General features: G+C 34.7%; 1 protein-coding gene across 1 annotated transcript in view; it reads right to left on the bottom strand.

Annotated features, from left to right (window-relative positions):
* Positions 1 to 14,847, bottom strand: part of LIN28B (lin-28 homolog B (C. elegans)) — a 104,011-nt gene that overhangs the window by 41,855 nt on the left and 47,309 nt on the right. The window contains exon 3 of the mRNA XM_008569396.1: positions 6,828 to 7,012. Within this exon, the coding sequence (XP_008567618.1) occupies positions 6,828 to 7,012 (185 nt within the window). The remainder of the gene's footprint in view (positions 1 to 6,827; positions 7,013 to 14,847) is intronic.

The following is a 14,847-nucleotide window of genomic DNA, read 5'->3' on the forward strand; positions in this document are numbered from 1 at the left end:
AAAAAAAAAAAAAAAAAAAAAAAAAAAAAAAGAGAACAAAAGATACCAAGTACAGGCTAGTTTTGTAGAAGAAACATAAAGTTTCTTAATCTCTTCTTAATGATTTTCATTTTATTATAAAGAGAGCTCTACATGGTGATTAAATTTCTTTACTCTTTTGAAAATGAACATAAGAGAAACTAAACAGAAAAATAAATCTTAAATTATTTCATTTGAAATTTTATTTTATTTATTTATTTATTTATTCCTTTTTTTGTCTTTTTTCGTGACTGGCAATGGATCGCAACCCTCAGTGTCGCGCCCGTACCGGACCGGGACCGGCAATGGGATCGCAATCCTCGGTGTTGCTCCCAAACCTCGCTCAGCCAGTGAGCAGCTGGTCTGTATGTGGGATCCGAACCCTCGGCGGGAGCGCCGCCGTGCTTCCCAAGCGGGGCACTGTAGCAGTGCGCCACCGGGCCGGCCCCTCATTTGAAATTTTAAGAAAACTTTTCACATGTGGAGGATTTAAAATAAAACAACACAACCAACACAACATTTACTACTATTAAATAACTGGACAATAAATTCAGAAAATTTTAAGACAGAATTAAAAAAAAATCCCACATTCTTTTGTTAATAGTTTACTCATAATTAAGGTAGAATCTTCAAAATTATTTAATATTTTTTGCCACAAAACATAATTCTTTACAAACTATGCTTCTACCTGATACATAAATATTAAAATTGAACAAATAAGTTCTATAGAGTGATGAATACAAATTTTGAATTTATTAAACATATTAATTTCATGTAATAAAACTTTAAAGTTTCAATTTTTTAAACTGGAGTGAAAGAAATTAGGACAAACTTTCTAATCTAAAAACATTTCAAGACAAAGGATACTCTTCTCAACAAATCGTTTGAACAATTCATATTATTGATAGGCAAAAATGAACCTCGTCCTAAACCTCACACCTTATACAAAAACTAACTCTAAATGGATCACTGACTGATGAAAATGGGAAATGTAAAAAACTATAAAACTGCTAAAGAAAACACTGGAGGAAATTTTTGTGACCTGGGGTTAAGCATAGATTTCTTACACGACATCAAATAAGACTGATAAATTGTCTTTATCAAAATTAAAAACTTTTGCTCTATAAGAGATATTTAAGAGATTGGAAAGATAAGCCACAGACTGGGAGAAAATATCTGCAAACATATATCTGACTAAGGACTTGTATTCACAACACAAAGAGCTCTCAAAGTGCAACAATAAGAAAGCAAACCCCCAATTAAAAAATGGGCAAAAGACATGATATTCACCAAAGAAAATATAACACAAAAATACATAAAAAGATACTCAATATCAGTAGCCATTAGGAAAATGGAAATTAAAATCATGATGAGATATTACTACATACCAGTTAGACTGGTTAAAATAAAAAAATACTGAGAATACCAAATGGTGGCAAAGATGTGTTGCGGTTGGAACTTTCACTTATTGCCGGTGGGGAAAAAAATATAGTACAATCGCTTTGGAAAACAACTTGTCAGTTTCTTACAAAGTTAAACATACACCTATGACTACATTATCCAGCAATCCTAATCCAAAAATACAGACTCTGCCCAGTTAGCTCAGTTGGTTAGAGCACAATGTTATAACACCAAGGGCAAGGGTTCAGATCCTCAGACTGGCCAGCTGCCAAAAAAACAAAAAACAAACAAAGGAACTGTTTGCACACAACTCTTTGGAGTTGCTCTATTCATAATTATCACAACTGGAAACTACCCAAATGCCCTTCAACAGATGATAAACAGCGTCATACCCAAACAACGGAATACTATTCAGCAATAAAAAGGAATAAATTATTGATACACTCAACAGCTTCAATGATTTTCAAAGGCATAATGCTAAGTGAAAAAGCCCAATTTCAAAATGTTAAGTACTGCATGATTCCATTTATATGCCATCCACTAAAAGACAAATTAGTGATAGAAAACAGGTCAGTGGTTGCCAGATGTTATAAGAGGGGAAGGGATAACTATAAAAGACAGTAAGAGTGAGTTTTTTTGAGGTAATAGACTGTCTGAATCAAGGTTATGGTGGAAACTACAGAAATGTATACATATGTTAAAATTCATAGATTTGTACAGCAAGAGGAAAAAAATGAATTTTACTCTATGACAATTATAAAAAGAAAATAAAAACAACACGTGAAGCAAAAAAATATGTAGATATATACTAATGCTTATTTCCTCTTTTAATAAAAATTAACTGGAATTCTAGCTTTCTAGTACTTCAGTAAACCAAATCAATTATTTAATATCACCATTTTGAATATTTTGTGGGTGGGCTGGCCAGTTATTCAGTTGATTAGAGCGTGGTCAACAATGCTCAGCTCTTGACACCAAGGTCAAGAGTTTGGATCCTTGTACCAGCAAGCTGCCAAAAGTAAATAAAAAAATATGTTGTAGGCTATCAGTATGAAAGTATATTACACCATAAGTAAGTACTCAAAAAATGATGGGGACCCATCAAAAGGGCATAGAAGCCAGCTTGAAGGAGCTCCCACTAGCCAAATCCAGGAAATTTGAGCACTAAAATAAATAATGATGGTTACAGATTATAACTATTGAAAAAAACAGAAACCTATGGTTCAGACTAATAGAATAAATAAATAAATGTTTGATGAGGAATGGGATATTTACATAGTTGTAAAGTATCTCCCCACAAAACGCTTATTAATTACAAAAGAATAAAGAATAAAGTGGAGAAACCTGGCAGATAACACTTGGAAGTAGTCAAAAACAATCATCATCAGTAATGGGAAAAATCAAAATTATATGCCATCTGATAGGCTACAACAAGAACACAGTAACACTTCTATGATATTCTTGCTAAAGATGAATAACTTCAATCTAATCATAAGGAACTACTGGACAAACTCAAATCATGATCTGATTCCTCCTGGTGTTTTTAATCTTGTTCCTCTACTCTTATATTGCCTGCAAATCAAAAGTTAGATCAAAAGGATTTTGTTAGATTTACATTAAACATCTTTGGTGTAGCACTTCCAACTTACAGGCAGTACAGTAGTCAGAGAAACAACTTCAACGACACTAGAATGAATCCAGATCATGGTATATTCTACAAGACAACTGGCCTAGTCTCTTCAACATGTTGATGTCATGGAATTGTTTCATAAAAGAATGTGTGGGTGTAGGGTGGTGCTGTTAGAGATTTCGAGAGACACAGACATATAAAAACTATCTGAAAGGCGTGTTCTTCAACTGGATTCAGGTTTTTTAAAAAAAGCCACAAAAGACAATTTTTGGACAACTAGAGAAATTTTAACATGGACTGGGTATTAGATACTGTTAAGGAAATATTGTTTATTTTGTTAGAAATGATAAGGCATAAAGTGCTATGGCATCTGTAACATACTTTACAACTTTAAAAAAGTTCCACTAAAATGTTTGTAATTATTAGGAATGGCCCGTGGTTCACTTGGGAGAGTGTGGTGCTGACAACATCAAGGCCATGGGTTCGGATCCCTATATAGGGATGGCCATTTAGCTCACTTGGGAGAGCGTGGTGCTGACAACACCAAGTCAATGGTTAAGATCCCCTTACCAGTCATCTTTAAAAAATAAATAAATAAAAATAAATAAATAAAATAAAATGTTTGTAATTATTGAAATGTACAAGGGGGATATATATGGGTGCTGACTATACCATTTTTTCTACTTTCTTGTATTCTGGAAATTTTCATAATAAAAAGTAAAAATGAAAGGAAAGGAAAAGAAATAATGAGATTAATCACAGAAAGTATTAAGAAAAAAACAGCATAACAGAAATTAATCTAAAAGCTGGTTCTTTGAAGTACAATAAAATAATCAAGGAAAAATGTACAGAAAAATAGGCAATTAAAAATAATTAGAGAATCTACAGTTTTTTATGAGATTTTAAAGGCTACTTTACATAATTATGTTAATAAACATAAAATCTGGATAAAGCACCATTTTATTCTCATTACTAAAACTGTCTCAGAAAATAGATATGGTTACTAACCATAGAAGAAATCAAGAAAGTTATCAAAGATCTTTTAAAGTCTTTTAAACATTTAGGGAGCAAATGATCACCTTAGTAACTGTTCTAGCCATTAACTGATAAAGGTCCATTTCTTGCTACCATACCATCGAATCCTGTTTTCTCATTGTTTCAATTTCTATAAGCACAGGAGTCTTTACATTTATTTGAATATTTTATGGCAGGTTGATTTCATAAAATTGAGTGACACATGGGAAAACCAGAATTGCTAATCCTAGTGACAAAAATTACAGGCATCCCAAACTTAATAGAAAGTTGGAAATCATTGGATACCAAATGTGTCAAAGTGTTAATCACAGTAAGACACACAATAAATGTAAGCAATTGGAGCAGTTATTCACTTCTGACCACCACCACCTTCTACCTAGCCAGATCATTCCCTCTGGTATTCCAACTACAATTCTTCGATCCTACTGCAACCTACAACATCATAAGCCTACCACCTTTTCAATGTTTTCACTCCTTACCCAATTTATATTCTATCATTCTTCATTACAAATGCTCCCTTGAATCCATCTTCAGTGTCCTTGCTTCTCTCCCTTTGTCATTTCAACTAGGAAAACTCCAACTCTAGTTAAATACATTTTAATGCTTATTCTACAACTAAAGCCATGAAGTCAACAATGGCTACAGAAAAAAACAATCATATTGACTATACTTTAAATTCATGCCCACTAACCTTAAGTGCGTCTTTGGTAGCATGGAATTCTACTTCTTTTCCATAATACTAGTTCACTCTTCTATTTTCCTATTTCATACCCTCTCCTTTCTAGTTAAATCTCCAAACTTCTACCATCACTCTCGGTTGAAGATCTTGCTTCAAATTTCACTAAGAAAATAGAATAAAAGGTGAAAAATCTCAACTTAATATCTACGTACCCACCTGCATTTGTCTTCATATGCTGTGCCTTGCCTTGAGTTTTGAAGAATAAACCACGTGTACTCACATGACCAGCTCTCCCAGTGGTGCTTTAAATTCCAACCCCTCACCCACTCACACAACTCACTCCAGCAACTGTTTCTCCTGCATGTTCAATCTTTTTCTTTCTACTAGAGTATTCCCATCAACACACAAACATGCTATAATTTTTTCCCTTTAGCTACTACTTCATTTGTCTGTCCCCAATTATAGAAAAACTTCTCAGAAAATTGTCTACACCTCCCTTTTCATTCTTTGTTGAACACAACTCATGCAGGCTTTCACCCCTGCTACTCCACTGAACCTGTTCTTGTCAATTTCACTGTTGCCTTCCACGTTACTAAGCAGTCAAGTTTTGGTGGTTATCTTACTTCATCATTTCACCATCAGCACCATTTAACACACCTGATACCCTCTCCTTCTTGAAATAACTTTTTTCCTTAACTTCTGAGACAAAATTTTCTCTTGATTTTCCTCCTGTTTCCCTCCTTCTCACATAGTGCCCTTTGCTGTTCCTCCTACTCTTCTTACCCCTAAATGCTGTAATGCCCCAAAGCTGTCCTGTTCTCTTCTCTATGAATACTCACTCTGATGGTGTTCTCACTCAGTCTTATTTCTGTAAGTACCATCTTTTTTGCTAAATGTTGCCAAATTTTTATCACTAACCCTGGAACTCCATCTCATGCATCCATCTGCCTAATCTACGTTTCCACTCGGATATCATTAGGTGTCTCTAACTAAATATGTCCCAAACCATACTGTTGATTTCCTGCTCCTTCTATAGTCTTCGCTGTCCTGGTAAAATGGTCCATCCATCTTTCCTTTTGATCAGAAGTCATCCTGGACTCTTCTCCTTCTCTCAAAGAAGTTATCTTGGACTTTTCTCCTTCTCTCAAAGTCCACATCTGATCCATCGGCAAATCCTGCTGTCTCTATCTTCACAAATTATCAAGATTTTTGCTGACCACTTCCACTGCTTCTACTCCAGTCCAAACCACTACCATCTCTTTCCTGTATTATTTGAACTGCCTCCTCAGTGGTATCTCAGCTTCCATCCTTGCCTCTCTACATTGTGGTGTCATCACAGCTGCCAGAATGATAGAGGATTATTTTACTTTTCAACCTAAAATTTCCCAGTGACCTCCCATTTCTCCAGAATCAAAGTCCTGACAGTGGTTGATAAGGTCATATATGAAGGAATGTCCTGTCAGCGTACTCTGAAGTTTTGGTACATTCATACAGTGGGAATTTATGCAGGTGCTAATGACTGATATGAAATATTCCATGATATATTGTAAAGCAAAAAAAAAATTGCAAGTTTCAAAATAGCATATATATATATATATTATGATTTCCACCTCTAGTTAGGATTTCAAGTGATTTATTTCCTTACTACTTTAGAGTTCTCTACATTGTTTGGATTTCCTGTATGTGATTTATCCTTTAAAAATACACAAAACAATAAATGTATTTTCATTCCAAAAAAAAAAAAAAGTGGCATGTTGGTAAATTTTGGACACAAAGGGGCACCTCTGCCTGTTGTCAACTCTTCATTTGTAGGCTCAGAACACGGTGGTGGAAATAGTGGTCAAGGGACTACCTATTCGGTGCTTAATGTAAATGCTCAGTTCCGTACACTCTGCAAATAATTCAAACTGCAAGAGAGCCTATATTCTACCCAACTACATGGTTGTGGCATGTTATTTTGGCTAGACTATGTGAAGTCTAAAAACATAATAAAAATATAAAAAAATTTTCAGAAATCTTTTCCAAATATGATAAACCCACAAATTAACAAAGTAAAATGATTACCTATCTCCCTTTGGTCTTCTTTTTTGTAGTGTCTTCCCTTTGGGTCTTCTTTCGCTTCCTAAACAGGGGCTCCCACCAGGTCCTGTTACCCGTATTGATTCAAGGCCTTTGGAAGATTTCTTAAATGTGAATTCTACTGGTTCTCCTTCTTTTAGGCTTCTAAATCCTTCCATGAATAGTTTGCTCTGTAAAGAGTGGGAGGAAGAAGGAGAAGAGAAAAAGAAACCATGATTCTCACTACTTCATAAATTATCTTTGCAATTTTAAAATTAACAAAGCAAGATGTTACCTATTACAAAAGTATACAGTCTTTTTCCTCTTTAAGTTCTGAGAAACTTATACCATTTTAAAGTTTACTACTGCAATGCTGGCAGTGGGAAAATACACTACTATCATTTTTTTAAGGCAATTTAGCAATACTTACAATAATTTAAATGAGCATTTTCTCTGACCAAGCAATTCCCTACAACAGACATACTCAAACAATGGTTCAAAAAAGACATAACAGCACTGTCTGGTAAAAAAATTACAACTACCCTAGCATCCATCAATGGGACACTGATTAAGTAAATTATAATAGAGCCATACAATGTCACAGTACTAAGCCATTAAAAGAAGTTTTTTTAGATCTACATGTATTGATGTGGGAAGATAAACATGTAATATTGTTGAGTAAAATAATTAGGGTTAAAGAACAGTATGTCTGCCATCATGCCATCTATGTAAAGTTTTCAAAAGATACATGTTTTTTTATATAAAGATGTGGTCTGTAACAACAGACACTAAATCATAAAGAGTCATTTTCTCTAGTCCTGTTCTGGGAACAGGGGGAAACTTTTTGGTATATACAGTACTGTAGTGTTTGAACTTTTTATAACTTGAAAGGAAATCAATTTTTAAAATTTGAAAGATAGTTGATTTTTAACAATCAAAAAAGAGTTTCCCGATTACAAAATTGTAACGTTGGTTTCAAATATTAATTGGCTCTTCCAACTCTACTCTTTTCATCAAAGTCAATGAGGAATTCAAAATATACTAAAAATAATTAAATCATTAGTTTTATTTATTTCTTCAAACCCCTTTGTGTATATTTTACAGATCTAATGTGTAATATCATGTTGTTTTTAAAGAGTTTTCTGAATTTCGGGGCAAAAGGAAGAAAACAGAATATGATAGAAAACCTTGGTTGAAGTCCAGTTTTTAAGTAAATAGTTATACTGCTGTTTATGTAAATTCAAGGGATTTGAATTCTAAGTAATAACAGTGGTTCTGAAAAAGACTCCATGAGGACAAATAAATTTGTGAAATGCTATATGCTGTATCTCCTTGGGAGAATCACATTAGCATTATTAGTCTCAGAAATGTCTTCCCCTCCCCAACCCCTACCACAATAAAAATTTTGTTTAACTGTGTTTAACCCAGAATTTTCCCAATCTACTTGATTACAGAGCCCCTTCTAAGTACAGATGACAAGCATACTTATGGAAATAATAGACCTGAACATCTTCATTCCTTTCTCCCAAGACTGATTTTAAAGGCAGCTAAATAATTACATATAACCAAATCATCACAAGGAACAAACAAAAACAGCATTTCAAAGTTCAATACAATAGGAGACTATTCATTGTGAAAGTAAGATAACACACAAAAACAGGGTTATTAACTTGTTTCTAGTGCTGGTCACCTGACATAGTGAAATCCTTCATGCAGAAGTCTATAATCTGGCAGCACCTATTCTGGTGGTGTCTGATGGTATGTAGGAAAAAAAAATCACAACTGCCTACACTCTTTAAAATAAAAAATTATTATTTTTAAAGCTATGTATAAACACTTCTTTTGCTTTCATTTCTTCTCTCCCTTCCCATGCCAAAAAGTGCAGATTATTTCTCTTTTAAATCGGATGAAGTGGAGCACAGTTCAACTACTGAAATTATGAGAACAAGGAGACTCACTTTTAATTAGAGCTATCATGTTCATATGTTTTGTTTCTGTAACAAAATTCCTGTCACTTATTTATCTCCTCATAGTTACTACTGCACTTTCCTAAGAATTAGTGCATAGTTCCTAGCACACCAAATTAATTTGGTACACTTTCACCAACTTAATTTTATTTAATTTTCCTTTATCACAATCTTTGCTAGGTATTATTTCTAAGTGAGCTGCTTTTCCAAATCTAAAGTAAAATTCTGGCTCTTATGGACTATTAAATTCTAATTCATGATATTCTGAAGGAATACTTTTAAAATTCTATCATATATACCCCACCTCCCCAAATTAGTTCATAAGGCTATTTAGATTCATAATACTTGACCAAAAGTAAAAATAAAAAAAAATATCCCTAAGGAACTATAATCACTTTCCAAGAAAAAAGACAAGAATTCAGAGAATATTCTCTCTCTGCTATTAGAGCAAATAGCTGCTACAAAGGTGGGAAAGATTTGTTCAATGGTGGGGAAGTAGCTCATTATATCTGATCATAAAAATTAACTTCTCCCCTTGACTTGACAACTTTTATCAAAGGTTCCTCCATTTTTGAGTCACACCAGTAACAATCCTTACTTTTACCCAAACCATTTATTGAATCTTATGCGTTCTTATTTCATAATCTCTTTCATGTGCCCAGTCCATTTCATACGATTGTCATTACCCTACTCCAGGACCTAACTATCCTCTACCAGAATAACAGATTTTTCATCGATATTTCAGCAGCAAATCTCCTACCTACTCCACAGCATCTTCCACACCTGCATATTCTCTCTGAATAAATCTTAGTCTGCTTGCCTGTCTCAAAAATCTACAATACTGCTCTTAGGTTGTTGGTGATATCCTTCATAATCTTACCTCTACTTATGTTTTCCAATTCCCTTCCCACTATTCTAAAACTCAACCCCTCAATTAGTAAAACCCTGACTTGAACTTCTTTGCAGAACTTTTTTTACCTCTGTATTTCATCTTACTCTGGTTGGGGACACACTCAACTAGTCACAGCTCTCTATCAAAAGCTTACTCAACCTTCAAGACACAGTTCAAATGATCTTTTATGCAATCCTCTTCAATTCTCCCAAGCTGAAAATTCTGTCCTCTTTCATTTGGTTGATTCTTCTACATAGTACACTGCTATGTGATGCACATATTTGTATATGCCTTACCTCTTTTATTTGTGCTTTTTAATTTATCTCCTACTGAAGGCCAGAAATTGTGACGTATATCTTAGTATTTCCCGAAGAGCTTAGCATAATGCCTGCAAACAGCTATCACTCAATAAGTACTTAAAAGAATTCTAGGGGCCGGCCCAGTGGTGCACTGGATAGTGCGCCGCTTGGGAAGTGCAGCGGCGTTCCCGCCCGAGGGTTCGGATCCCACATACAGACCGGTTCCCGCTCACTGGCTGAGCGAGGCGCGGGGGCAACACCGAGGGTTGCGATCCCGTTGCTGGCGTAATAACTTCGTATAGCATACATTATACGAAGTTATACGATTATTGAGGGGCTTCACCAGTGCAGACCTCTACCGCTTAGTATGGTGTATCTTGTTTTCTCTCGTTCTCAAAACCCAAACTAAACAAAACCAAACCATTATTTTTCAATCTCTCTAGCACAGCCTGAGTCATAAAGGTCACTGGTCATTTTGGGACTTCTCTCCCCCATGTGGGAAAAGGATATCGTGCTTGGCTACGTGCTGTCACTGCCCTTACTGTGGGGCAGAGTGTCCTGGCACTTACGGGAGATAGCAAGAGTACAGACCTGGGAGGCTGTTTGAGGTTCTCATTGTGGTGCTGTTACTAATGGGCTGTGTGCGCTGGGGCAAAACTCCATAAGGATTATCGGTCCAACTCCCATATGAAAAAAAAAAAAACATGAACTGAACTTTAAGGGTGAGTGAGTTGTTCATGCAAAGTCAAATTTTCTGGCTCCTACTTCTACTACATAAAATAAATTCTCTTATTTTCAATGACACTGTATATGATACATTTGGAATAAAATACGGAAAGGATTATAATGGTTCAGAGTAATAATGCTATTTTCTGACTCCATTAAGAAGTTAATATGGACCTATTTTCCTTGTTCTCCTTTCTTATACTCATATCCTCCAAGGAAACCTCATGCACATTTGATATGCCTCACAATCCATGATGTTCTGCCTATCCCAATCAAGAATGCAGATTTATGCAGATTTTTGTTTAATTTCCATGTAACATCTACATAATGCAAGACTTTTGGTGCTTGGTCTTATACTTTCATCAGTACCATTCGTTTGAACAAAATAGAGGTTTACTCTCTATAGGAGAGAATCATAATTATTGAATGAATAAATGAACAAAAGAATGATCAAATGAATAAAGAAGAATTTAGAAGAAACTACTGCATGTCTACTAAGATACCATGGATTTACAGTAGGACAGGCCAAATTTGAATGTACACGCATTAAGTTGGCTCATCTAACACCTCTAATTTGTGTTCTTCCTCCAACCATGTTAAGTTTCCCTATCTCCCACTTCCCTTTACTCCGATTTTAAAATTTCATTGTGGCACAAATTTATTTCAGAATTATAAAAATATTGGCTTTCCATTTCCTTGCTATATTCCCTTTCCTCCTCCTAACCATTTAAAAATGACTTTCAAAGAACTAACAGGGATGTGGAATCAAGTGAAAGCAATCTAAATGCTATACTTTATTTGCCAAGTATTTCTATCCCGAACTTCAGATAGTAATGGAAATACTTATCTCTCTTGGCACATGTTTTTTCTCTCCAACTAGACTGGGAAGGCACTGAAGTGTTGCTATGACTCAATACCTTATTCTCCTTAGAAATAAAAGCGCATTTTCTTCTCTAAGAAGCATAAGCTGACTTCCAGTTCAAGACGGCAGGCTGAACAGACATGTGCCTCACATTACCCTTAAAAATCCACCAAAATGACAGTAAAATAATAAAAAGATATGAATTCATGATAAAAGAATGACAGGGATGCCATCAGCAGAAAACATAATTCGACAAATTTCTACAAGTCCAAGTGCTGACTGAAAACTGGGTTGAAAGAGCCACATCCTAGAAAACTACCAGAAGCGGCACTGCAGCAAAAAATAGAAACGAATATTCCTAACAGAACCCTGAGAAACTGCTCAGACACAATGTGCATGATGAAGAGCAAGAACAAAGAGTGGGCTTGAAAAGAGAGGGGTTAATGGAAGGTTTGTGTAAGGACTATATGCCCACTTCATCCTCTCACCTCGATTTCTGTCTACTCCCATAAAAACAGCCAAACACTGCCTCAAGGCAAATAATATGAAGCTCCTCTCTAAAAAGACTGAAGGAAATATCCAGGCAAATGGTAAGGTATTGGATCCTATACACAAACCCCTATTCATTCTCATAGTCAGGAAGCCACTGGTGTGAGAGCAGGGCTTCATACCCACTAGACCTTAAGTCATTCCTATCCCTCATTCTTACCCCTCTTTCATATACATATGAAGGGCCAACCAAGAATCACAAAACATGCAGCATAATTAAGAAAGGCCAAGATAAATGAGAACAAAATAAATTTTATACACCATCTAATTAGTACCTCTAGAGTTATTTGAGACAATATAACATCAATAAAACAAGATTTTAAAAAATCTGAGAATTAGAAAGCACTCTCAGGAAAATTAAAAATGATTCTTAAAATTAAGTGGGTTGGAAAAAAGTTTAGAAAGATTTAAAGATTTTTAATTTAAAATTTTTTAAAAAATCTTTGAAGATTAAATAAATTTAAAAATTTAAGATTAGAAAGATTTAAAAGATTTAAAAGTTTAGAAAATCTCTAAGCGTATAGAATAAATAGATGAAAGAATGAAAGAGAAAGGGAGAGAGGGAGCGAGGGAGGAAAGAAGGAAGGAAGATATGACAGGAAGAATAAGAAATACAGAAGATAAATCCAAGAAGACAAATATTTGTGCTTGCTTCAGCAGCACATATACAAAAAGACAAATATTCAACTTTAACTTGAGTTCCAGGGAAAAAGAAAACAGAAAATAATGGAAAAGAAATTAATAATATAAGAAAATTTCTCAGAACTACAGGAAATAATACCAAGGACGGGTCTATACCAAGTGGAAGCATATGGAAGCTTTTACATATGAAGTGTATTTTTGAGTGCATAAAAAGAAAGTGAGATTTTAATTGACATTCATTTAATAAAAAACAACCAACTACACCCAATTACTGCAAAATACAATTCTTTGCAATCTACAAGGCCCATTCACCCAAATAGCCAATATGCTGGGCCATTTAAAAAAAAGTTTCAATACATTTCAGAAGACCTTACAAAGCATATTCTCTAATCAAACAGAATTAAAATAGAAACCAATAAGATAATATAAAAGATTAATAATTATAAATATCTATAATTAATGCACTTTTGATTAACCTGGCAGATCAAATAATAAAGCACAAGGAAGTTTTTAATAATTTTTGAACTGAATGATAATGAAAAGTACAACGTATCAAAATTTGTTGAATGCAGCCAAAACCATCCATAGTAGGAAATTTATAGATTTAAATGCTTACTTTAGAAAAAAGGGAGAGGTCTCAAATCAGTGTCATGGAGTTTCACTTCAAGAAGGGAGCAAAAAAAAGTGCAAAGCAAACTCAAAGTTGGTAGAAGGAAGAAAAATAATAGCATAAATCAATAAAATAGAGAAAAAAAAAAAACAATAGAGAAAACTAAGAAAGCCAAAAGCTGGTGCTTTTCACAATTGTTAAACCCTTAGGTAGATTGACAAAAGAAACACAGAACACAAATTACCAAAGTCAGAAATCGAAGAGGGCCTATCACTACCAATCCTACTGACATCAAAAGGATAACAAAGAAATATTATGAATAAATGACTACCAATAAAATTGACAACTCAGAATAAACGGACAATTCTTTGAAAATAAGACTTACCAAAATGGACACAGATGAAACAGAAAATAATAACCAAAATAATGCAAAATGAATATAATAAAATAAAATTCAACAAAAACTCTCAGCAAACTAGGAACAAAAGGAAGCTTCCTTAATCCACTAAGTGGCAGCTCTGAAAAATCTAAAGCTAAATCAAACTTAATAATGAAATATTGAGTATCTTCCTTCTCGGACTGGGAATAAGGCAAAGATGCTCAGTCTCATCATCCCTATTCAACAACATGCTGGAGGTCCTGGACATTGTAAAAAGAAAAAAAGCAGTATTGGGAAAGAAAAAGCAAACCTGTCCCTATTTACAGATAATGTGACTATGTAGAATACCCTAGGAATCTTCAAAGCAATCATTAGAACTAATAAGCAAATTCAGAAAGTCTTATGATACAAGGTTACTATACAAAAGTCTATTGTATTTTTATGTTCTAACAGTAAACAATTGGAAAATAAAAATTTAAATACATACCACTTACAATAGATCACAAAACAAAATAACAGAGAAGTTATTAAATGAAAGCTGTGTAAGAACTTTACAGTGGGGCCGGCCTTTGGCTCACTCGGGAGAGTGCGGTGCTGATAACACCAAGGCCACGGGTTCGGATCCCATATAGGGATGGCCGGTTTGCTCACTGGGTGAGCGTGGTGCTGACAACACCAAGTCAAGGGTTAAGATCCCCTTACCGATCATCTTTAAAAAAAAAAAAAAGAACTTTACAGTGGGGCCGGCCTTTGGCTCACTCGGGAGAGTGCGGTGCTGATAACACCAAGGCCACGGGTTCGGATCCCATATAGGGATGGCCGGTTTGCTCACTGGGTGAGCGTGGTGCTGACAACACCAAGTCAAGGGTTAAGATCCCCTTACCGATCATCTTTAAAAAAAAAAAAAAGAACTTTACAGTGAAAACTACACAACAGTGCTAAGAGAAATTAAAGAATAGCTAGAGAAGTGGGGTGATGCATCACATAATGGATTAGAAGATACAATACTGTTAAATTGTGAATTCTCTTCAGTTTGATCTATAAATTCAACAAAATCCCAACCATAATTCCATCAGTTTTCTTTTGTACAAAATGATAAG

The sequence above is a fragment of the Galeopterus variegatus genome, unplaced genomic scaffold (genome assembly GCF_000696425.1).
Source record: "Galeopterus variegatus unplaced genomic scaffold, G_variegatus-3.0.2 Scaffold491, whole genome shotgun sequence".
NCBI lineage: Eukaryota > Metazoa > Chordata > Mammalia > Dermoptera > Cynocephalidae > Galeopterus > Galeopterus variegatus.